The sequence below is a fragment of the Typha angustifolia genome, chromosome 11 (assembly GCF_048772165.1).
Source record: "Typha angustifolia cultivar Huaian chromosome 11, ASM4877216v1, whole genome shotgun sequence".
Taxonomy (NCBI): Eukaryota; Viridiplantae; Streptophyta; class Magnoliopsida; order Poales; family Typhaceae; genus Typha; species Typha angustifolia.
This window is the reverse complement of record NC_133249.1, coordinates 16,058,922-16,082,549: the sequence shown is the minus strand read 5'-3', so window position 1 is coordinate 16,082,549 and position 23,628 is coordinate 16,058,922. Positions and strand designations below refer to the sequence as shown.

General features: G+C 38.8%; 4 protein-coding genes across 4 annotated transcripts; 1 reads left to right on the top strand and 3 right to left on the bottom strand.

Annotated features, from left to right (window-relative positions):
• Positions 1 to 95: 95 nt before the first annotated feature.
• LOC140769673 (receptor protein kinase-like protein ZAR1) lies at positions 96 to 3,239 on the bottom strand. Its single transcript, XM_073110478.1, has 2 exons — positions 1,537 to 3,239; positions 96 to 1,100 (listed from the first exon to the last, which is right to left on the bottom strand). Exons 1-2 carry the CDS (start codon positions 3,014 to 3,016, stop codon positions 457 to 459), a joined length of 2,124 nt encoding a protein of 707 aa, XP_072966579.1. The 5' UTR covers positions 3,017 to 3,239; the 3' UTR covers positions 96 to 456.
• Positions 3,240 to 5,186: 1,947 nt separating this feature from the next.
• Positions 5,187 to 7,567, bottom strand: LOC140769674 (protein PLASTID MOVEMENT IMPAIRED 2). Its single transcript, XM_073110479.1, has 3 exons — positions 7,389 to 7,567; positions 7,142 to 7,285; positions 5,187 to 7,045 (listed from the first exon to the last, which is right to left on the bottom strand). Exons 2-3 carry the CDS (start codon positions 7,265 to 7,267, stop codon positions 5,300 to 5,302), a joined length of 1,872 nt encoding a protein of 623 aa, XP_072966580.1. The 5' UTR covers positions 7,268 to 7,285; positions 7,389 to 7,567; the 3' UTR covers positions 5,187 to 5,299.
• A 728-nt stretch (positions 7,568 to 8,295) lies between these two features.
• On the bottom strand, positions 8,296 to 13,928 carry LOC140771330 (phytochrome-associated serine/threonine-protein phosphatase-like). Its single transcript, XM_073112819.1, has 10 exons — positions 13,642 to 13,928; positions 12,522 to 12,668; positions 12,357 to 12,424; positions 11,038 to 11,095; positions 9,950 to 10,060; positions 9,807 to 9,857; positions 9,137 to 9,280; positions 8,959 to 9,054; positions 8,710 to 8,781; positions 8,296 to 8,528 (listed from the first exon to the last, which is right to left on the bottom strand). Exons 1-10 carry the CDS (start codon positions 13,720 to 13,722, stop codon positions 8,445 to 8,447), a joined length of 912 nt encoding a protein of 303 aa, XP_072968920.1. The 5' UTR covers positions 13,723 to 13,928; the 3' UTR covers positions 8,296 to 8,444.
• Positions 13,929 to 14,569: 641 nt separating this feature from the next.
• Positions 14,570 to 23,415, top strand: LOC140770029 (uncharacterized). Its single transcript, XM_073110982.1, has 20 exons — positions 14,570 to 14,940; positions 15,158 to 15,310; positions 16,186 to 16,352; positions 17,107 to 17,214; positions 17,921 to 18,091; positions 18,168 to 18,719; positions 18,811 to 18,885; positions 18,970 to 19,098; positions 19,232 to 19,306; positions 19,398 to 19,607; positions 19,795 to 19,947; positions 20,033 to 20,265; positions 20,405 to 20,522; positions 20,621 to 20,759; positions 20,839 to 21,043; positions 21,143 to 21,248; positions 21,336 to 21,476; positions 21,553 to 21,678; positions 21,765 to 21,876; positions 22,782 to 23,415. The coding sequence occupies exons 1-20, from the start codon at positions 14,703 to 14,705 to the stop codon at positions 23,162 to 23,164; spliced, it is 3,594 nt and encodes a 1,197-aa protein (XP_072967083.1). The 5' UTR covers positions 14,570 to 14,702; the 3' UTR covers positions 23,165 to 23,415.
• The last annotated feature ends 213 nt before the right edge of the window (positions 23,416 to 23,628 follow it).

Here is a 23,628-nt window from a genome sequence, read left to right as displayed (position 1 = left end):
CCAAACTATTTTGAGGAGCTCTTTTGGCTTCCAAAGTCAAAAGATTGAAACAACACATAGATGAACAGCATCCACACACCTTAGCTGAAGAATGATTCACATTTCCACATTTACCATATTCATTAAGCATAAAAACAGTAGCCACAGTTTGATACAAGATACATACATAAAACATAACAGACTGAAAGATGAAGAAGATACAGGCATTATACTCGATGAGATTTTGGGAAAAGAAGATGTCCTAATCTTTACTGAGGCGATGGACAAACTTGATAATCTCTAAGCTCAGATTCATCACCATCCTCTTCTTTAGCTGTATAAGTTATAAGGTGCATCAGACTGGACCTTGAGCATGCAGTTTGGTGGGAAACTACTTGAATATAGTTAGCAATTAAACACCTCATGCAGAAAGGAAAGTGAATTTTTACTTGGTTTGGTGGCATCAAATTTCTAGCTTCAACTAGTAAGCCTGTCCAACGTTTCCATAACATTCCTCATTGATGGTCTCCTTTCAGGATTAGCTTGAACGCAGGTCAGAGCAATTTTAAGAACAGCGATTATCTCATCTTCTCTATCTAGTTCCCGAGCAAGGAATGGATCCAGCAAATCTGAAAGAGGTTTCTTCTCTTCGATGCAGAACTGAACCCATCGAACTAGATTCATTTCCAAAGTTTCCAGGAGAACAGCTGGTGACCTACCCGAAATCATTTCAAGCATAATCACCCCGTATGAGTAAACATCCCATTTCTGAGATGGCTTTAGTGTTTTCAAAGCTTCAGGAGCTTGATAACATGATCCTTTGCTCACAAAAGGACTGACTGAGACATCAGATTGTTGGGTCTGAGTTTTCTCAGCAGACATCCTATCTGACTGTAGAAATGGTGATCCTCCTGCTATGTTGGCAAGGCGCCCAAGGCCAAAATCAGAAATATACGGTTCCATGTTCAGACCCAGAAGTACATTATTTGGTTTGAGATCTCCGTGAACATACTTTTTTGGGCTAAACTCATGTAAAAATGCCAAGCCCTTGGCTATTCCTTTCATGATCTTTAGTCGAACATCCCATAATGGAGGCGCAAATGCCATCATCCCCGCTTTCCCTAAAATATAATCAACAACAACCATCAGAAATCACAACATGATTTAAGAGAGAAGGATGAGTATACACAAAATGAATTGTGATCATTCAATATAGTTCCTCCAAATTATGATATACTATAACGAAGATGACCTCTTTCCTCTGTACTTATTTAGTCTTAGTTTGTCTTCCTAATACCTAAATAGGCTGACCACAGCTCTTAGCAGGAGAGTTTATATCTAGAACCACGCAAAATTCAAAACAAAGAGTGCTTGTTATGAACATGCACAATTTTTAGCAAACTTGTTATTCAAGCAGAAACTAAATTTCTACAATTATACATGGTCAGCAGATTCTATACTGGAATTTTTTACCACTATAGTATATTATGTCGCAGATGTAACACACCAATATTGATATATAATTAATCTAAAGGAAGTTGCAATATGAGACCATACCGTGAATTGCTGCGGAGAGGCTACCATTAGGAATGTAATCATATACCAGCAATTTCTCATCGACTGACCAGTAATAAGCTCTAAGAGTAACAATATTTGGATGCCGGACCTTCCCAATAGCTTCCACCTCCGTTTGGAATTCTTTGAACCTCTGCAATCCTCCTTCCCCGAGCCTTCTCACAGCCAAGGTGAGTCCATCTTCGAGCACAACCTTGTACACAATCCCAATCCCACTTTTCCCCAACACAAAGGCAGAAGCTTTCAGAAGCTCATCTAAATCAAAGCTCACATGCCGATCCAGAGGAACTAGATCGCATTGCTCAACATTATCAGATAGTGTCTCGGATTCATCTTTCCTGAAGCAAATGCAATCATTCCTGCACTTCAGACCCTTCTTAGAATTCCCGCCCTCTTCCTTCTCATGGAAAGAAGTAGCCTTCCAATAACAGTAAAAGAATACCAATGCTATTAGACCTATTCCAACCACATCACTGACTACAATAGCCACCACTGCATTCTTACTCAGACCTTTGTTGTTCCCACTTCCACTGGTATTGTTATTAGCTACCAATCCAGAAGGTGAAAAATTGGCGGGCAGGAAAGGATTGGATGAAGGAACCTCAGAAGAACACGGATTTTTCAATGGTGGGCCACAGAGACCAGGATTTCCGATGAATGCAGTAGGTCCTCTATTCTCCAAAGCCCCATTCTGTGGTATAGGGCCACTGAGATTGTTATATGTCAGGTCGATGTAGACCTTCTCTGGAAGCTTTCCCAAGCTCGGAGGGATCAAACCAGAGAAGAGATTATGCGAGAGGTCGACAGTTCCCTGAAGACTTGAGAGGTTTCCTATGTCGCTCGGGATCGAACCACTGAATCGGTTGTAAGAAAGATCGAGTATTTCCAATGCAACCAAGGAGCTCCCAAACCCAATGGGCAAGGAATTGGTCAAATTGTTGTGGCTCAAAACGAGAGTCTTGAGCCGCTTGCATTGGATCAAGGATTCGGGTATGGAACCATTGAGATAATTCTGGGAAAGGTCTAAGATTTGGAGGTAGGAGAGGTTGCCGATCTCCGGCGGGAGGGACCCATATAAGGAGTTGCCATAAAGGACCAAGCTTTGCAGTCCCCCGGCGGCGAAGAGCCCCGCGGGAATCCGGCCAAAGATGCGATTGTTCCTAAGATTGACGTGCCTAAGAGAAGGAAGAGAACCGAGAGCAGAGGGGAGGAAACCTGCTAACCTTTTCTTAGGTATGCTCAAGGAGACCACTCCACCATCTTTGCAAGTGATCCCATTCCAAGAGCAAGGATCTGGGTCAGAAGCGTTCCAATTCGAAAGGGACCCTTCTGGGTCCTCCCTAATGGAGCTCTTAAAGGACAGGAGAGCATTTCCTTCACTACTGAGACCAGAGACAAGAAACACAAACGGGTTGCAGAGAAGGAATAGAACCCAAAAGGGATGTAGAACTGAAACACCCATCAATGGAGGCTGGAGAGAGGAAGTATCCGACCGTTGGGTGAGGAAGGAACACTACGACTAGCTTCAGAATGGATCAACCGCAGAGGAGCAAGCTTAAAAAGAAAAGAAAAGAAAAGGATGAGATCTTCGTAGGAGTCTTACTTACCTACCTCTGCTGCAATGATCCGAGGAGGGATTAGAGAGTTGTTGAGAAGCAAAATGTTGAAGCTTTCACGAGAGGTGAGTGCGGAGAGGCCGAAAGAGGAGGAGGAGGAGGAGGAGGAACAGAGGAAAAGTTAGAGAGAACTCCACTTGCAGGATATAATACTTTTGTACACTCGCATAGTCGCATAGGATTCTTTGCAGTGGCCCCACTAATACATACGATTAAGGAAAATTTCATTTGCTTTCTTTTATCTCCTCTAGTTTAGTGAATTAAACCGGTTTTTTTTTGGGGGGGTTGATCTAAACCAAATCCTAAGCCCTATTAAAGTTTCCTTCTTATTAGGACTTCGCCATAGAGGGGTTCAGGACTGACCCGGTTCGGTCCGCGTCAATCCTGGACCGGGTGAGTGGACTGGACCGTGTGAAATAAATTTCTCCCGAACCGAGTTGATAAATAGTATGGGGCCGAAGTATGATATCTCGTCTTAACGGTTTGACACGTGACGGGAGAAGTAGCCGTTTGTCACAGTTTGGCGAAGCCCACGACTTCGTGCCCTAATTATAGTCGTTCACGTTAACTTCACTCTCGATTTTGGAAAGCATACCTCCAGGAGTGCAACAGCTGGGAAGAAGGACTATTGCATAGTGGGTGTGTTTGTCTAAATAAGGGTGTAAACTTTATAGTTAGAAAAGAACAGTTTTTTTCTTTTCTTTTCTTTTCTAGTGAGATGATTAAAATAGAGTTTAATAGTACATATCAAATCTATAGCCTTTATTCTGCCCCTTATTAAAGTAAACCGCAAAAATATTAATTTGTTGTATGTCTTTTATATCACACAAGAGGGAGGGACTTTGAGTTTGTTTAAGAAAGGAGAGTTTTGGTGGTACAGATGAACAAGAGAAGCTTTTAGAAAGAGAGGAGCAGAGAGGACCCCCCTCCCCCCCAAAAAGTCCTTAGAGAAAGGGAATAGAAGAATTAAAAGGAACTATAGTTTGCAGGAAATGAGAGGCATCCAGCTAAGCTTCTATCACTTATCTTAGTCATCTATCCCACAATATGATTTCAGCTTGTCTGAAGAATCATTACCTGACAAATATGGTTATAGAATAGCAACAAAAGAATAAAATGAAAATTACATTGTGGGTCTTGTGTCTGCTGTTTTGGTGTACATTGCTGAACTTTAGCATCTCAATTTTATCATCTTCTTTCTCAGGGATTAATTGGATTCTCTGCCATTTTTTTTATGAGGTGGAGCAGGAAGCTGTTTGCTTTGATGTGGTGAAATTGTTTCACTGGTATAAAGATTTCTTTTGATGTTTGTATTTTTCTTGGAAGAAATGTCTGCTAGGTGTCAGTCACCTCTCCAAGACCAAGACATTGAGATGAGTAATTTGAGAGCACCTAAGGAGGGGCATGTGATTGGGGGAGTGAGTAGTGGCCAGTTTTCAAAGAACTTTGTGACCTGGAATATTTATACTTGACCAAGCCCTGCCTTGAGGACTTCATTCCAAACTGTAGCATCTCCAAAGTGCTGCATGCTTACCTCGAAGGACTTAATCTATTGCTCTCTTTTCTCTCTCTCACACACACATGTATGAATTCTCAACAGTTAAACAAGATGGTGCTGTATTCAAAGTTACAGCTATATTAATGCTATATACTTAAACTACAAGATGTTCAAATTAACTTTTCATTCAATATTTAACAGATACTCTATGTCATTAATAATAATATGTAGTGGTTAGAGCATAATTAAATATGACAAGGCTCTCCAGCACTAAGATTACAGAAGGACTTGTCATAAAAGTTACAAGGCTGGGTAAAAAAATCTTCTGAGTTGCAATTTAGATTTATATAGGATTTAGTAGATGAAGGAGAAAGATGTTAACTTTCAAATAATCTTCATTGAGGAGAGTCCCTAATAGATATTGCTAATTCTTATTTCTAGAAGTATTCCACACAAGTGACAGCAATCACAAAGGTCATATGCAGGTATATTAATGTGCAATGACATGAACAAGATCATGGTCTATTACATCCTCTAAACTAAACTTGCCATTGGTTATGCTTACCAAGTTTTGAACACATTAAATGAATGATGAGGAACAAAAGGAAGAAGAATTGCAAGAGAACAAGCTTCACTTTACCGTCGTAACTCGTCGACCTTTCAGAAACTTGACTAAATTGGGCATCACTTTCCTTCTCCTCTTGATAGTAAACGACGGCGACCGAGCATTTCGTGTTACTGACGAAGCTGATATCCTCCTCATACTTATCCTTCTTGATGCTACTGGAATTCCATTCTCTTTCAATGATTTCCTTGGAGCTATCATACCACGTTGCAGCTTACAAACCTCCCCCACATTCTGTCTCCAATTTAGCAGCTCCTCTTCTGTTGCATTCTGAGCAGCCAAAGACCTCTCCATCTCGCGAATCGTTTCTTCTTCCATCTCCCTGAGAATTTTGATCTCCTTCTCAGCAAATTCAGTTCTCATTATTATCTCTTTCTCCGCAGCCCTCAGTGCTTCAACCCATGCTTCAGATGCTGCCACCTTCTTGTCTGCAACCAACTGCGCGGCCGCCGCACCGCGGCTTAGATACTCGTACTCTGACTTTGAAATAGTAATAGATGAGCTGCCTGGAGTTGAATTATTAGCTCTATCTTTCAGGGTTCTAACTGAAATGCTCTTTAACTTCTTTAATGCAAAAGCTTCTGATGCTTTCACTGCTTCAAGACCTTGCACAGCAGCTTGCAGTCTTTCCTCTGATGAGCTGATCTCGACCATCTTATCAGTTTCCGCTCTGATTTTACTTGTTTCGTCTTCGATCATCTCTTTTTCCTTCTTGACCGATTCGATTTCTGTATGCAGCTGCTGCAAAGCCACTGACAGATTTGAGACTATTGCTTTCGCTCTTCCATCAGCCCGTGATGCTGTTTCCAGCTTTGACTTGGCTTTCAGAAGCTTGGAGTTGAGATGCTGCACGTTAGAGTCTGCCTTCTTTTCGAGCTTATTCAATCGATTGGTTTCCTCGGTAATTGGCATCAACTCCATCCTTATCAAATCCATAGAAGCCATGATTTGAAATCCATCTTTCTTGATTGACGCCAATTCCTTCTTCGCTTCCTTCAGTTCAGTCTCCGCTGACTGCAACCTTGACCGGGCATCTGAATCCTCTTCACTTCTCTTAATGCTTTGATTCCTCTCCATTGCTCGAACCAACACCATTTGAGTTTGCAATACATCCACATCCGAGTTGGTCACCGTGAGCTTCATCTCAAGCTCCTTTGCGTGACTAATTTCTCTTTGCAGATGCTTAATCCTCTTCTTGGCAGCCTCTATGTCCTTCGCAAATTGATCAGCCTCAGACGCCCTCTGAGCTTCTATGTCACGGCATTCTCGTTCGGCTTCAATCCTAGCAAGCTCCACCAGGACATGCTCCTCGTTAGCATCCTCTATCTCCATCTTAAGCTCTTCTGCTGATAGTGAATAGGACTGCAGTTTCGAGCTTGCGACTTCGATTTCCTTCTCAGATTTCGCCTTAGCTTCTAAAGCAGATAATAAATCAAGTTTCATCTTGCTCAGCTCTTTCTTCACTGCATCCAATTCTTGAATCACTTCTGCATGCTGACGGTCGCTCGCCTCTTCTCGCTCTTTTTTGCTTCTCCCTGGCTTCTTCATTGCCTGAAGCTCTGATCTCCGCTCTCTTGCTCTTGCGTTAGTCTCGTCGATTTGGCGGGCGAGTTCTTTAGCCATGTTCCTGGCCTCGAGCAGTTCAGATTCAGCATAGGCTTTCTCCTTCTCTGCAGAGTTCTTGGTCTCGTGTAGCCTTCCTTTGTCCATCTGAGCAAGGTGGAGTTCTCCGGTTTTTGAAGGCGAAGAAACCTATCGGAATGAATTCATCATCGATAGTTCAATCGTCACCCAATCTTATTCAAATAAAACAGTGGAAAATTCACAAGAAAGAATGAGAAAAAGAACCTCATGGAGTGGAACTTGGGCCTTGTAGTTCTCTGGCTTCCTTCCATTTATTCTCTCACCATAGAAGCTAATTGCAGCCTTCACAGATCCAATTCCTTCTGCACTCTCAGTCTTTGTCCTATCCATTTGAGCAAAAGGAAATATCTAAACAGAGGTGAACGAAAGAGTGCATCAGAGAACAAGATAAGTTGAAGAACTATGAAAAGGAAATTTGGAGGATAAAGATCAAAAGGAGAAATATACAAACCTGAGAGAGGCCTTGTGATGATGATAACTTGTCAGAATTCAGAAGGCCACCTTGCTAGTAATGAGTCCATTGCCCATTGAGATGGGGCAAAAAGCCGGCTCCTTTCTTGTTCAATAGATGAAGGCTTTGCTTTTGTTTGGCATACTAATAACTCCAAGGCTATCTTCTTTGCACATATGCAGGAGAAGCATTGCCACACAAATATGTGACTTAAATCTTAATCTCTTATGCCCATCAAAGTCCAACTCAGTATAACTTTCTTGTCTCTTTTTAAGTGTTTGGATAAATGTCATTTAGTACAAAGACAATTACTGTTTTCAAAATGGGACCATTTTATCTATATGATAGGAATAGAACAAATCAGCTCAGTTTAAAGAACTAGCACATGTAGTTAGTTATATGACATCCCTGCCATAAAAATCCACCCAAATATTGTTGATTTCTTGGGACAAAGAATGGGTGTAATATTACCATGTCTGTTAAGTTTAGCTAGCTAATTGTAAAATACAACCACGTAGGAATTAATATCACAAGTTGCATATGAGATGCACTCTGATATTGAACGAAAGATACAACTCGATGACTGGCCAATGAGGGGGGCACGTCTCTTTGGATGTGGCCAAGAACCTCCCCGTCCAAGTCATTGCCACGTGGGCTCCACCCTGGGAGAGGCAACAAGCTTGTCCACGTGTCCATAGGAGAAACAAGAAGCATATAAAAAAAATATAAAAACATCTCAGATTTACCGGTGCTACTTTTTCAAGACATACAACCAGAAATACTTTTTGACTTTACGTAATGAAAAGCATAGAATGGGGAAGAGGAATTCCAATAAGAAGCTAAACAAGATCCATCCTACGTAGCAGGCTGCTCTCAGATATCCTAAAGCCAGAGAATGAATGAGAAATAACATCGTAAGAGGGGAAGAAACCATTAAAAATAAATAGAACAATAATGGTCATAAAGATCCTGATATACAGGGGTATAAAATCTACAAGGCAGGGAAACATTGCCGTAAAAGAGTGGAAAGGAAGACAATAGAAATTGTTCCGTCGGTTAAAGGAAGTAGGGGACTCCAGTCCTAGGCCCCCTCATCTGGTTGTTCTCCTCGGTTTCAGTGAAGAACTTCACCTCTCTCTCCTGTCAAATATTGACGGAATTTCAGTTATACTGTTCATTGTATGTACAAGATGAGAGGTAAGAGTAAATTGGAGACTAAATGCCAATGCCCATGGATATAGATTTTTTCCACCTAGATATGCTCCTGATCCATATCAAATTCTAAGAGGCAAGAGGTTGCAGGAAAGAGCCAAGGGCGTACCATGTTCTCATTGAAGCTCAATATAGAAGCTACGTTTCCACACCTATAACAGTAATTCGGCGCAGACCATACCTGGACAAGCAAAGTTAAATAAATAAGCATAGAAAGCTTGAGTAGCTTGAAAAATGAAAATATCATTACATGCAAGCAGGAAAAGAGAATGCAAATATATGTGTAAATGAAAATCCCAGGAACATCCAAGGATCAAGTGCATTTAGTGAGGAGCAGCTTGTGTAAACTTAAACTCACAGTAACAAGGCCTTTGTCTTGAAACATGTACTTTAGACCTTCCTGGACAAGCTGGTGAGCACGACAAACTAGATCGAGGTCGTTTATATGATTGAACTGCACGGGATTGGTGTCATCTTTAATAAGAAGCAGCTGGTAGTAGACTGAACCCAAATCAGAAACTGTGTCATTCACATACCTCGGCTGTCACTCTGGACCCAAAAAGCCAACCTGCTCCACGGGGACTAACAGCCCAAGTTTCAATCTCTTCAGGATCACTCCACATGAGATCACAAAAGGGACCCTCATGAGGAATTTCACAGTTGCGATCAATAATCCGGATCTGTCCGCAGACAAGAATATATGAAGTAAGATGCATAGAAATCTGTCAGGATATTTTATTAACTCATACAACTGAACTGGAATTTTTTTTTAAAAAAAAACTGTAGAAATAATAATTCAGTCATGGAAACGATCTTGCCAACTTTAACAATGATAATTATTTCCTGTCAACATGAATATAACAACAGTAAAAGATATTCGAACTATGACATATCAACAAAAATCAATGAATGCACATACATTCTCACATCAACCATCAGATGGGGCCGTGCTTGTGCTCATTCAAATTATGATTCATTAAGAATTTAAGATCAAATGATTAACTAAAGAAATTGTCATTCTCATAACAAGTTGAAACTAGTGATGAGATTCCCCTTCCTACCATCGATCTGGAAATATTCAATGGCAAAATAAAAATGTAACATGCTCAGACAACAGAATAAAGGATGCATGGAAATAGGGAGAGGTCTCAAGTATATACCATGAAAATGTAATGTTTGACTGAAATGCATTGAGGAAACAATTACCTGATCAATTGTGCGTATATCAGGAGATAAACCTCCATGCACACAGAGCACCTATAATATACAAACATTATGATGGAAAGATTAATACTGGGAAAGGAACTTGATATAGTAATTTAGGTGTGTCATAAATCATAATCGCTCACAGTTCCATCTATAATGGCTGACAGCGTAAGGTAGTCAAAAACATCTGTGCAATACCGCCAAGCATTGGCATTTCCATACTTCCTCTGGCATTCATCATAAAAGCCGTACACCTGAAAGAATTAAATAACAATCATCAAATAATATGTGGAAGCTAGCACATTTCAACAATAGAAAGGGGTGACAATCATACAATTAGGAAAATCCAAATGACTGCCCACAGCATTACTTAAGCTACATAGCAATTGTATCAGATGAAGTTAGAGGCAATGAGAAGCAAAACTCCTTCCAAAACAGCTGATCTCCAGGCCTTGTAATCACATTAAGAAGCATTTACGACACTACTATGTTCATATAATCTGCATCTAGCAAAGTTTAGATTGTCTTAATACCCTAGAGAAGTAGATTATATAGAATAAAAAAAATAAAAGGACTAATTAGAAGTACGAAACCACTCAGAAGACTTGTTTGCTATGTGTAAAAGATGCCAAGTTACATAGGAAGCTCCTGAGAATACAATCATTGTCTCCATTTCAGATTCTGAAGAGTACCACGCAAGAGCCTCCTAAATAAAGTTCTCACCTTGTAAACCAATCAGCTAAAATTACCCTTTCCACCTCAGAGCCTTATTACAAGTTTCAACCCTCTCAACAAGAATCCGGCAACCTTATAGTGGACCTCCCCTCTACAATCATGGAGAATCCACTAATTGGGCAATAACACAGTGTTTGGTATGAATGAAGAAATTCTGAACAAAAGGATCAGAATTCAGATAAAAACCAAACTCTCAAAATATCCCAAACGAGAAAAAGTTAGTAGTGATACATCTCAAGGGAAACCATGGACAGCCACTTCCACTTTAGCAGCTGCATGAGACTTTGAATTAGGTGTTTGTTCAACAGATCAAACTTGCCATCCAGATCAACAAAAGAAAACCTAACAAACTGTTTAAGGACATGCCATCCGCGATGAGAAACTTTGATCTTACAGCTTTGCAACACGAAGGGAAATTGTGAATATAGCAATAACTAAGTCATTAACTGGAAAGTTACACAAAGCTCACTTTCAACAATAGGAAGCAAGAGCATACCTGGGTCAACTGCCTGCTTTCATGATTTCCACGTAAAAGGGTTATGTTTGCAGGGTACCTAAGTAAAAGCAAACACAAACGCCGCAACAAGGTTAGCAACATACATGAAACTAACAAACGCAAGCCAGTCCATATGCACTTAATCAGTTGCATTAAATAAGTGAAGATGCATTTTGCATTACTAAAACAATCTATTACTGTTTCCAAGGAATGAAATGTGTAGACTGTTTGAGGAAAAAAGGCCCAAATTCAGATAACAAAAGATATGTTTTTCTTTTGAAGCAGAACTTTTTATACAACTTCAGAAATAGTCACACACTTATGTCTTGGTTAAAACAACATTCGACAAATTATACATAACCCATTTAAAACTTATTGGTTAATGAATACCTGACATTTACAAGCCACCTTCTATATTCCAAACAAATTTTTCATGGGAAGATGGTCTGGTGGCTCATATTCAGCACCGGTTAATTGTGCCAAAAAGAAATTATACACTAAATATAATATTGTACTCTGGTTTGTAGGTTATCCAACTTGAAATTCCTGACACAACTTATTTCTTGAAAAGAAGTTCCTGCATGAACTAACAAACAGCCAGACACTTGGGCCTCGATTGCTTTGAGATTAAGGAGAAAATCTAGAATAGTTATTCTAGATTTGTACCCCTAAATTTGTACCTTTAAGTTTTTAATCAATCTAGAGTGGTGTGTTCTAATGTTTACTTGTCTAGAATAGTGGTGGAAAATTACCTTTCATATGACATAAAGTTGAGATAAATATAAATAAGAAGTAAAAATTAACTCAAATATCATTGATTTAACATTCAAGTTAAAATGTTTTTATTTATTATAGGTATACATTGCATACCTATAAGTATGTAACAAGATAAGTGGGTGGTAGAAGAGAGGAGAGAGGAGAGAATACAAGATTTTAAAATAACTTTAATCAAATCAATGGTAAAATTGTAGTCGGACTTATGTGCGTAATAATTTGAAAAATGTTTCTAACCTAACGTAGGGATAATCTGATGTTTCTTTTCTAATCTAGAATAGTATTATCTAATCTAGAATAACGAAAAGATAATCCTGAAGCAAACAGAGGCTTATAATTTCACAAAAATAACAAAAAATGTATTTGGCAAATAAATTAAACAGCACTAAGTTTTGACTTTTTAGTAGAAGGTCCCAAATAGGACATGAAAGTGTATTGTAAAAATACACTTAGAGAAGTCAAGATATTGACTTAGGAGCCTTAAGAGCAGGGAAATTCCTTGAAATATTTGGATGAAGCACAAATATTATCTGAAGAAGAAATACCTGGCTTTTAGAAGCAAAAGAATTGTAAAAACCTCCAAACTGTTATAACCACGATCTACAAAATCACCCTGGCATAGAGTTACTATTAGACAAAAATATGAAAATTATACAGGAAATCCAATTTACTAGAGGCATTGCAATTATTTCATAAAGCTTAAAGCTCACCATAAAAATATAATTTGTTTCTGGAACATGCCCACCAGTCTGGAAGAGTTTCATTAAATCATGAAATTGACCATGGATATCACCACAAACAGTCACAGGGCTATTGACAGGCTGAACATTTGACTCCTCAATGAGAATCTCCTTCACCTGAAAGGGGTTACAAATAATGAGTTCAAAGAAATAAGGATAATCACAATATCACAGTATTGCCCATCATCATGCTTCCAAAAGAAAGTTTTAGGGAGACGAGTGTAGCCAACAATAGCATCAAAAATATAATAGGTTCAGTACCAGACCATCAGAGGAAAATAATCCTAGTCAATAACAATAATGGCAGTGTTTCTATCCATAATATACTTCATTCTTTGTATCAAAATGAGCATTATGTCAATGCAGACCAGAGTTTCACTTGCTACAAGAGTAACCATCAATAGTGTCAGGTTAATAGCAATTGTAAAAGTTCATTAATTCTTATATGGAGCTTTCTCCAAATACAAAAGGGAAATGGCATTGAATATGATGATAATAAGTGACAACAGATTTTCATTTTTAATGTTTCAGCAAATCCGACATAACAATCTGACAGAAGGTACAGTGTAATACCGTAGGTGGACACTGATACAGTGCCAACGCTCCTACTATATCTTTGTTCCAATCAGGCCAACGTAAGATTAACCATATTGAAAAGAAGACACTCTATTTTAGAAACAATAAATTACTGGTTAGTGAAAAAAATATACAATCATATACCCATTTCTTTAAACCTCCTCAGTACAACAAAATGACAACATTTTACAGCATACCCAATAACACAAACACGATATCAAGTTTGATGATCACGGTACACATCCCTTTCCGTGCCTCTACGAAGCAAATGCATGCCTCGGAGCCATTTAACTCACTTTTTTCTCTTTGATATTATTCGAAAGTTTAATTTCTCTCCCCATTCTTGCACGACCATCTTAAGTCTATCGAGTAGCATCCCTTCCATTCCAAAACTATTATCAAACGCCGGACACGGAAACCCTAGATAGGAACCAAACCCTAAACTCGAACCAAAATGGAACTCCTTCGTACAATAAAAGGAGGTGAGAGAAAGAGAGAGAGAGAGAGAGATTACGTATTCGCAGAGGAGCTGGAGCTCGTCTTCCGTGAGGTGCTGCCCTTCCTTCACCTTCGAGATCCATAGATCCAAATCCATCAGAGAATGGTAAAGGAGATGGATGAGCGCAAGCCCTTCTTTGGAATCGAAACACCTCTCCGAGCGAAAGAGATGGAAGATTCGAACAAGAGAGGAGTTGAAGACGAAATCTTCCAAGAGATCCAAGGATAGAGAAAAAAATCTCCACTCTCTCTCTCGCGCGCACGCCTCCAACTCGATCTCGATGGTCTCTATGCCGCAAATCGCAATGCTGTATAAAGTTTTGCGAAACGACGAACGGACTCGAGCTTGAGTTTGGTTCAGATTTGAGCTCGAACTTCATGCTAATCCTATCAACATTTAGTATGATCATTTCGGATTTAAATCGAGTCAAATTAAAATCGTACATAAAATCGGATTTAATTAGCTAGATTTGTATATACTTGTTTACATTTTAATTATCGGATATATATATATTGAATCAGTTTTTCCTTTTTATCTATAATCAAATCTTATATAATGTCAAATAAATTTTACATTTAAATTTCATATCCATCATAATTTTACCAGCATTCTGAATGTGAAGGTGAAAGTTTTGAATCAGTTTATTTATTTATCGATTTTTTACCGAGTTTTTCGGTTGAATTTTCTTCCTATGGTCCTAAATTCCATCCTAACCACGTGAGAAACACGTGCCTTTTGGCTTGCGACCGCCGAGCTGGCACGTAACCCCCCGGACCAACCAGAAGGGGCGCCACGTGTATTTGACCTTTCTTTTCTCCTCCCCTCGCTTACAAGAGATCGTCTGCATTCCTAATCGCAGGAATTTATTTAAATCCATTCACAGACGCCACGTAGTAAAGTTAATTAAGTTCCTACATCCGCTGATGAAGACGATCAATTAATCGTTTGAACACCTCAAAACCTCCACGTCCCCCATTCCCAACCCGAGAAATTTCCCCCTTCCAGATCCGATCTGGGATCCGGCGAGATCGAAGGCAATTTGTGACGAAAGAGGAGAAGAAGAATCCGAGGTGGTGATGGCTTCGTCGTCGTCGCGATCGGCGGCGGCGGCGGCGGAAGGGGATCGTTGGTCGTCTCTATGCAACTGTGTTGTCAACTTCCTATTGGAGGAGAAGTACCACCTCACGGCCTTCGAGCTCCTCCACGAGCTCATCGAAGACGGCCGCCACGACCACGCCATCCGCCTACGCCAGTTCTTCTCCGATCCCGCGCTCTTCCCGCCGGACCTCATCGCCCGTTTCAACTCCCTACGAGGTATTCATCTCACGTCACATTGTTCTTTGTGGCTTCAAATATCTTGCGTTTTGGTGTATGAGTATGACTTCAAATGGACATTTAGTTCAGAAATGCTGAATTTGAAAAGTTCTAAACTCAGATCTGAATTAAATTAGTCTTACTGCATTTTATTTCAAATCTTCAGATTTTGATATTATTCCATGGATTATAATTTCTTCTTTTTGTGTTTTTCCAGTTGCAGATCCACAAAGTTTGCTAGAAGAAAAAGTATCAAAAGAAGAAAAATTGGCACTTGCGCAGTATGAGCTTCGGCTAGCACAAGAAGATCTGTCCAGACTGAAGTCGGAGCTACAAAACCGAAAAGAAATATCCCCTGATAAATTAAATGGTATGTTCTTCCTTATTGATCTTTTTTTCAGTTTGGCCATATTGATATATTGTGAATTATGGTGATCAAATACATGAAGTGTGCATCAATCAGCAGTGCGCCTACTACTCATTTTATGCAGATTGTTGCTCATTGATTCATGCTTATCCTTTCATTTCCAATATATTTTGTTTTTAATATAGCTAAAATGAACCAGCTTTTACAAAAATAGATGAGCAATCTGATTTTCTCAAACACAAAAGCTTGACAAGCTGTTTCCGCAGCTCTAAATGTCTTAAAATAACATATTTTACATATGTTTTTTAGCATCCCGGTACATAAATATGCCTCCGGGTTGCGATACTATATTGGCATCCTCACAGCTTTACTAATTATGTCTCCATTTTAGTTATGTCAGTAGAGCACCAAAGTTGCCTGTAGTACTATTCAGTACTAATGAGTTTAGACATGTTTGAACCATTTATGGACTAATTTAGATTTTAGAATCCAAATCAACTCAAGCTGACAAGTGTAGAGTGCCTCTTTTGAATTCTATACATTTGTTTCAAATAAATGGACCTTTGTCACTTCAGAAGTAGCCTGACAAAAGTACTATAATATTAGGTATCAGTGATCTGCAGAGTAGCTACCATGATGTGTTGTGCAGACGGAGCCCACTCAGTCCTTTACTTCACAAGCATGTTTCTATTCCATTGGATGTGTAGGAATTGTTTGTTTGCTAGTTATGTTATTCCTCTTTTCACCGGATATGAGTTCATATTGTAATATTATGTTCTAGATGTTCTGATTCTAAGTTACTTGAAGTAGCATTGTTGTGGGTTTCTTTGAAGTTAGCTTCATACCATTCTTCCATGTTGGCTCATCGTCTATTTCAGATGCATTAATAGTTGATGGGTCTAGAAGCCAACAATCTAGAAGGGAGACTGCTCTTTCATCTTTAGGCCCATTAAAGGACAATGAACGTAAAGATCTAAATTGCGCTGTGAAGGAATACTTGCTTTTTGCTGGGTACAGACTTACAGCCATGACATTTATTGAGGAGGTATGTTGTGTTACCCATGATTGACTTAGTGATGAAGAATCTTCTCTAAGTAACATATGCTGAACTAAAGTGATTAGTTGTTCATAAAGTCAAATCTCAGTTTTTTTTGGAAAAGATTATGACATGTGAAATGTGGAATATGTAAGACTTACTTTTTGTATTACATGCTCTTCCATGGGAAAAACTTAAGTTTTCTTGCAGTTGTAGATCCTGAAGATTCCATCTAATGTAAAGTATACTGAATTATTATATGATCTTGTCAGATTGATGAACTGGAGGGAAATATTAGGTGTTTGTAGTTGCCTCGCTAACCTTAGTTTGTGCCACTCGTGCAGAAATGCGAGTTAGTAAATATTGTATTTGGAAGTGAATATATCAAGGAACAAGCTTCAGATAGAAGTAGATTTACTTCATAGTGTCACATGCATAAAAGCTAAGGACTTTATTTGCTCTGTTCAAACATATGTTAGGAGGTTTCAGTTTTAGGTGGGTATATAACTCAAATTAAAATTTGGAACTTACTTGCTTGTCAAAGACATATTTTGGAAAAAGATGTTAACTGGTGAAGGGAAAGCCCTCTTCAGAGCATCCGATAAGAAGAACCTTGAGCTATTTTAAAGTTTTAGCTGCTTGTAATCAGTAAATAATTAGATTGAGATTCATTTGTAATGTTCATATTTCCATAGAGGGCATGTTGAGTATCTTAAGTTTTGTGAGCTGGTCGTTAGGAATGCCTCATCATTTTGTACTGCAGGTTACTGACCAGAACCTGGACATCTGGCCAAGCAGTTCAGCCTGTGTCTCTGATGCATTGCGTCGCTATTATTATCAGTACCTTTCCTCCACCTCAGAGGCTGCTGAGGTAGTTATTGAACTTATCCCAGATAACAAGGTTGAATTTTTGGTGGCGTTTTAATCTCTCTTCATTTATAAACTATATTTACAATGATCTTTAGTATTTGGCATAGATATTGATATAAGTAATTTTCTTTCATTTACTATAGTGTTATTTTAAGCTTAAAACTTTCTGGGATTCAGTTCCATGAGTTACAAATATCTGTTAAATTTATGTAGGACACTACTCAATGTGATCTTAAGGCTTGCCACCATATAGGGATATCAAACAAGCCGAGATGTATTGGGAATTGCATTTTATGCAGATGCTTGCCAATTCATGAGCTGCTTGAGCTCTCATTTACAGCTCAAATTGGAGCTCGCTAGCTTATTAAACAAGCCAAGCTCTAGCTTGCCATGGTTCATTCATGCTTAGCTAAGATTAACTACTTTATAGATGTAGTGATAATTGCACATAACACTTCATTTAGCTTGACAAATTGACACATGCTCATGCTGAACAGTTTTTAAGTTTTTCTACTTCATGGATGACCACAGTTCGAAGGCTTAAAAAACCTCTCAATTTTTCTTTTTCCATAGTTATTTAGTCCCACATTGACTACTGTCAAGTGTCAATCTATCCGGACTTCCTTTATCCCTCCTTTCAAATACATATATATGTGTACTCGAGTATTTGTTAATATATGGTATGGCTGACCACTGTTGTGTTGCAGGAAAAGATATCTCTTCTTCGAGAAAATGAATCACTGTTGAAGGAGAACGAGAGGATTGTTAATGAAAATAACACCTTGCTCAAAAGCAAGGAATTGGCCGATGGCCAAATTGCAGTTCTATCAAAGTCTTTGGAGGCTACGCACAAGGATTTAAAAGATAGGGAGCTTCTGGTAGTTCTTACTTAATATAATCTTGCTGCCAAAATAGTTAATTCTGTAGAGTTTCTAACTTTGTCCCATCTTAAAGGTTCAAAATCTGAAGCAGTCACTAGATATTCAGAGAAAGGAGCTTAATGACTGCAGAGCTGAAATTACTTCTCTAAAGATGCATATAGAAGGGGATAGAACTAGCAAAGGGTGGGGAAGTGGAGAAAGTATAAACGTTAAGTCAATTGATGTCGATTACTCTAAGGAAGAACTAAAATTGTTGCATAATGAAAATGAGAACTTACAGAGAATGAATTCCATCGCAACTTATATGGAGTCTAAGATATGTCTGACTGATAATGTAGAACCTGAGGAAAAAGTTGTTGAGATTAATGAAGTACAGGAAATGTCTAATTCAGTTGAGGTAGCTTCTGGCTCTGTTTCTGAGAATGCCGATCATCTTTTGCCTGAAGGCGGCATACTGAAATCTAGCAGTACAGTTCTTTCTTCATCAACAATTTCATGCAATGGTAATAATAGTGCTGAGAATCAAGAGAAGTCCAATAACCACATTTTTGTATCATTATCTGAAGACAGAGGATCCATCCAGAAATTAGAGAGCCCCAAGAAGGAAAAATCCTCTGATAATATAGTGAGTTGCTGCCAATATGTTGCTTTCGACACTAATTTGTTCACTTTTTTTGGACTTTAATTTTATATTAACTGGTACTTATTTGTAACAGGCTTTGGAGGCCATCCAGATACTTTCAGATGCTTTGCCTAAGATTGTGCCCTATGTACTGATCAATCACCGTGAGGTCCTAATCTGGAATTCATTTCCTTTCTTGTGTCTTGCTTTCTATAAATATAACCTTTTATAACAAGGTTGCTTTTGACTGCAGGAACTTCTTCCATTAATTATGTGTGCTATTGAACGGCATCCAAATAGCAATGTGAGGGATTCCTTAACAAACACTCTGTTTAATCTTATAAAACGACCAGATGAACAACAAAGACGTATTATAATGGATGTAAGTTCTTGTACACAGCAAGATCTGTTGCAACAACTACTGCCTTCTTAGTGTTGTATGCATGCATATAAGCTCTGCTGCACAGCCAGATCCTTAACAAACACTTTGTTTTTTTTGATTTTTTTCATGCCAGGCTTGTGTAAGCCTAGCTAAGAACGTTGGAGAGATGAGGACTGAAACAGAGTTGCTCCCACAGTGCTGGGAACAGGTGTGCTGCAATGTCAAAAGACTCAAAACTACTTGGTTTATTTAAAGTTGTTAATTACATGTTTTACAAAAATGAGTTTATTGGCCTCTAGATAAATCACAACTATGAGGAGCGTAGACTGCTTGTCGCCCAATCTTGCGGAGAGCTTGCAGAATATGTTCGTCCTGAGATTCGGGATTCTCTCATTCTATCTATTGTGCAACAACTTGTTGAAGATGCTGCAACAGTTGTGCGAGAGGCTGCGGCTCATAACCTGGCGCTGCTGCTTCCGCTCTTCCCAAATATGGATAAATATTTTAAGGTCAGCCTCACTAATGCTCAGAGGCAATCATGGAGCAGAAAATTGACTTCACAGAATTGGCTGAAATGTAAGCTATATGACAGGCTAGAACATATGGCTTCAGGGATGGCTAGGAGAATTACTCCCTGATGTAAGATAATACGACTTCTCAGAAGATTTCTCTGAAGTGAATCTCTTTTTTTGATAGGTTGAGGAGCTGATGTTCCAGTTGGTCTGCGATCCTTCAGGAGTGGTTGTTGATACTACCCTTAAGGTTCTTATTCCAGCAGTAATAAAATGGGGAGATAAATTGGATCATATTCTGAGGGTCCTATTGTCCCACATCTTAGGCTCTGCTCAAGTATGTATTCTTTCTAAGCAATATGTATTAATTATTTCATAAGGAATGTCTATACCTACCTGCTGATACACGTTTTCATTGTCAGCGATGTCCACCTCTTTCAGGGGTTGAAGGTTCAGTAGATTCTCATCTTCGTGTTTTGGGTGAACGAGAGCGCTGGAACATTGATGTCCTTCTGCGGATGTTGACAGAGTTGCTTCCCTTTATACATCAGAAAGTTATTGAAACCTGCCCTTTTACTTCTGCGGTGGAATCTCTTTCAAGCCCAAGTCAAGAAAATTTTGGATTCTCTACATCCTTGCTTCAGCTATATGCAATGTGAGCTCTTTTCATCAGCTGACATATCTTTCAGTAGTTTTACTATTTGAGCATATCATTAGTGGGAATAAAATGTATCATTATAGAATAAGCTATTTCTTGCATGCAATAGAACTCATTGTATACCTAACTTGGATAGGGGTCATACGGAATGGACTACTTTTGAGTGGATGCACACTGACTGTCTTCCTGATTTGATTCAACTTGCCTGCTTCTTACCTCAAAAGGAGGACAATATAAGAATCCGAATCACGAAGGTGAATTTTTAAAACTAGTACTTATTTCGTAGTTATTTTTCCATGTACTATAACAAGAGGTCCACCTGATCATCTTTTGTTCCATTATTGTGTATCAGTACCTTTTGGATGTATCACGACGCTATGGGAGAGATTATGTGGAGCACATAATGCTACCTGTATTTCTTGTAGCAGTTGGAGATAGCGATAGTGCTGATTTTACATTCTTTCCTTTGGCCATTCAGTCCCGAATAAAAGGTATTAACGAGCATAATGCTAGAGACAAATTTTAGTATATTAATTTCATTTGCAATATTGATAGTGCTGCTCATTGCAGGCTTGAGACCTAAAACTGCTGTGTCAGATAGACTTGCAATCATGTGTGTCCTTCCATTACTGTTATCTGGTATTTTAGGTTCTCCTACAAGTCAGGAGAAGTTATCCAACTACTTGAGAAAAGTATTGAACCAAAACACAATGAGAGAAGGTTCTTGGTCAGTGTATCACACTGCTGAGCTCATTGATGCAATCCGCTTCCTATGGTTGGTGTCATTTTAATGAGCAATCATAACTAAAGATGTATATGTTTCTTACTGGCAATTTTTCTCTCTGCTGTCTAAGACTGGTTTTGTATAATGCAGCACATTTGAAGAGCATCATGGAATCATATTTAATATTTTATGGGAGATGGTTGTGAGCTCTGATGTGAACATGAAGGCCAATGCTGCAACTCTATTGAAAGTTCTTGTATGTTTGATATTACTTGTTACTAATCTGTCTTTTTTTACTTTTATACTTCACATGGTCATATCCTTTTTCTTTTTCAAAATATAGGTGCCATATATCGATGCCAAAGTTGCATCAACTCATGTTTTGCCTGCTCTAGTTACTCTCGGTTCGGATCAAAATTTAAATGTCAAATATGCAAGTATAGATGCATTTGGATCTGTTGCTCAGTATTTCAAGAATGACATGGTACTTGACAGGTTACATTGGTGTGCTCTTCACATTATCTCCTAAAGTCGCACTAACTGAATAATTTGTATTTCAGATCATTGATAAGATACGAATACAGATGGATGCTTTTCTTGAAGATGGATCACATGAAGCTACTGTCTCTGTTGTTAAAGCACTGGCGGTAGCCGTGCCACATACAACAGATGGGCTCCGGGAATATATCCTCAATAGTCCATATGATTTTTGTGACTTTCCTTTTTAACAGATCTTCTGTATCTTTTGTTTCGTCCTTTACATTTCATACATCTTTTATCAAAGATATTACAGCTTTCCAGCATGCCATCTCATGGAAATGATATACGTCAACGTGATAGAGCAAATACATTTTGCGAAGCAATCCGTGCTCTAGATGCTACAGGTTTGCCTTTATATTGACTAGGCCTATAAACCTCTTTCTGTTGTCTTCTTACACATTAGTTCAGTTAATATATGCACTTGCTTGATTATTCTGACTTTAATTATCAACCTTGAAAATGCACAAAAGTAATTGATGCTGACTTTTATCCACATGAGATGTCAATTGTGTTACTTAAGGTCAAATTTGATTAGAGAACTTTAAATTTAATCTCTTAGATTAACCTTCTATTTTGTCAGTCGAGTCCAAAAGTATGTAAGGAAATTTTCTTATGGAGCTTCTTCCCTTAATCTTGTGGAGCTTCTTCTATTAATGTTCTTTTTGTGAAGCATTTGCGGGGATTATCCCAGGTGATTCCATGTGATCTTATCCTCTTTTCTCTTCTCTAATTTTCTCTCCATCATTTATCTTCTCTTTTTGCTCCTTTTTCCTCTCTTTCTCTGTCTTATTGCTCGTACTTGTTTTCGGACATATTTATAACTTTTAACTGAACCAGCTTAGCTAGGATCAAGGGAGCTCGTTGGGATCTTATACAAAGACCAACAAAAGCTAAAGTGAAAAATAAGTATCTTGGATGAGGTTTTGTCGAACCATTCAGCTGAAACAAAGAGTGACAAATATCAGTAGCATTGGAAGGGGATCAGTTTGAAGATCTCATATTCCAACCTGATTGAATCCTTGGGGCTGCATGGAGTGCCCTGTGTATACTCATCAACTCATCTAAATGAGCTTAAATTTTCTAGACAAAGTTGCAAGAACATGACAGAGCAATAAGATGTTTATCCATCTATATGCTTATGACTAATGAGCATCTGGTTCCTTATAATGGTGGAACTTTTCACTGTATATTGGATTTCTGGTATATGCTAACACATTCTTATCGTTAATTCCTGCTTTATTTGGTGCAGATCTTCCTGCGACCAGCATTCGAGATTTTCTCTTACCTTCCATTCAGAACTTGTTAAGAGACCCAGATGCTCTGGATCCTGCACACAAGGAGGCATTGGAAGTCATCCTAAAGGAAAGGTCAGGTAGCGCATTTGAAAGCATCAGTAAAGTGATGGGAGCCCACCTCGGCATTGCATCCTCAGTAAGCAGCTTTTTCGGCGAAAGCGGCCTCCTAGGTAAGAAAGAGAGTGGCGAACCAAATGAGCTCGTTCCACCCTCACAATCAAGTCCACAGGCTGTACAAGACGATACAAGGTTCCGCCGTATTATGAGAAGCGGCTTTGGAGACATGTTACGAAGCAAAGGGAAGGGCTACGATGAATCTCCTCGACCATCAGGTTAGAGGCTGTCTTGCTTTCTTGAAGAACCGTCCCCTGTTACTCCATTTCTTTAGCAATAAATTCATAGGAGATTTTGTGCCATCTAAGCTGAGGGGTGATTATTTTCTTCTCCGTGTATTCTGAGGAATAATTAGAGGATTAGGCAGTAGGCATTGGGTGTCTTGTGCTTGATTATTACTATACCACATTGTATACAAAAGATGTTAATCTTCTGCACATTGTCGCAATAATAATTCAGTTTTCTTGAAACAAAGTTACTGGTGCTTTTCCGTATTCTACAAGTTGCCTACGTTATATTACTTATTTCACATAAATTGCCGTTGTCCAGTGAATTCTTTAGCATGCATTAGTTCAATGGAAGCATAGGATAGAAACCCGTCTCTACTCAATGAACAGCATGAGATCTGCTTGGAAACTTTTTTTTCTTTGCGGTCTTTATTTAAATGCAATGAATGAACAAAAGCAC

Bases quoted from the DNA above. Each gene is read 5' to 3' on its own strand.
- LOC140769673 (XM_073110478.1), bottom strand. From the start codon at position 3,016: ATGGGTGTTTCAGTTCTACATCCCTTTTGGGTTCTATTCCTTCTCTGC. The intron at 1,101-1,536 runs GTATGGTCTCAT...ATTATATTTTAG, and splicing joins CCTCTCCGCAGCAATTCACG to GGAAAGCGGGGATGATGGCA.
- LOC140769674 (XM_073110479.1), bottom strand. From the start codon at position 7,267: ATGGATAGGACAAAGACTGAGAGTGCAGAAGGAATTGGATCTGTGAAG. The intron at 7,046-7,141 runs GTTCTTTTTCTC...TCATTCCGATAG, and splicing joins CCCAAGTTCCACTCCATGAG to GTTTCTTCGCCTTCAAAAAC.
- LOC140771330 (XM_073112819.1), bottom strand. From the start codon at position 13,722: ATGGATTTGGATCTATGGATCTCGAAGGTGAAGGAAGGGCAGCACCTC. The intron at 12,425-12,521 runs GTGAGCTTTAAG...ACTCTATGCCAG, and splicing joins AAACAAATTATATTTTTATG to GGTGATTTTGTAGATCGTGG. The intron at 8,529-8,709 runs GTACGCCCTTGG...AATATTTGACAG, and splicing joins TGAGCTTCAATGAGAACATG to GAGAGAGAGGTGAAGTTCTT.
- LOC140770029 (XM_073110982.1), top strand. From the start codon at position 14,703: ATGGCTTCGTCGTCGTCGCGATCGGCGGCGGCGGCGGCGGAAGGGGAT. The intron at 17,215-17,920 runs GTAGTTATTGAA...GTTGTGTTGCAG, and splicing joins CCACCTCAGAGGCTGCTGAG to GAAAAGATATCTCTTCTTCG. The intron at 20,523-20,620 runs GTGAATTTTTAA...ATTGTGTATCAG, and splicing joins TAAGAATCCGAATCACGAAG to TACCTTTTGGATGTATCACG.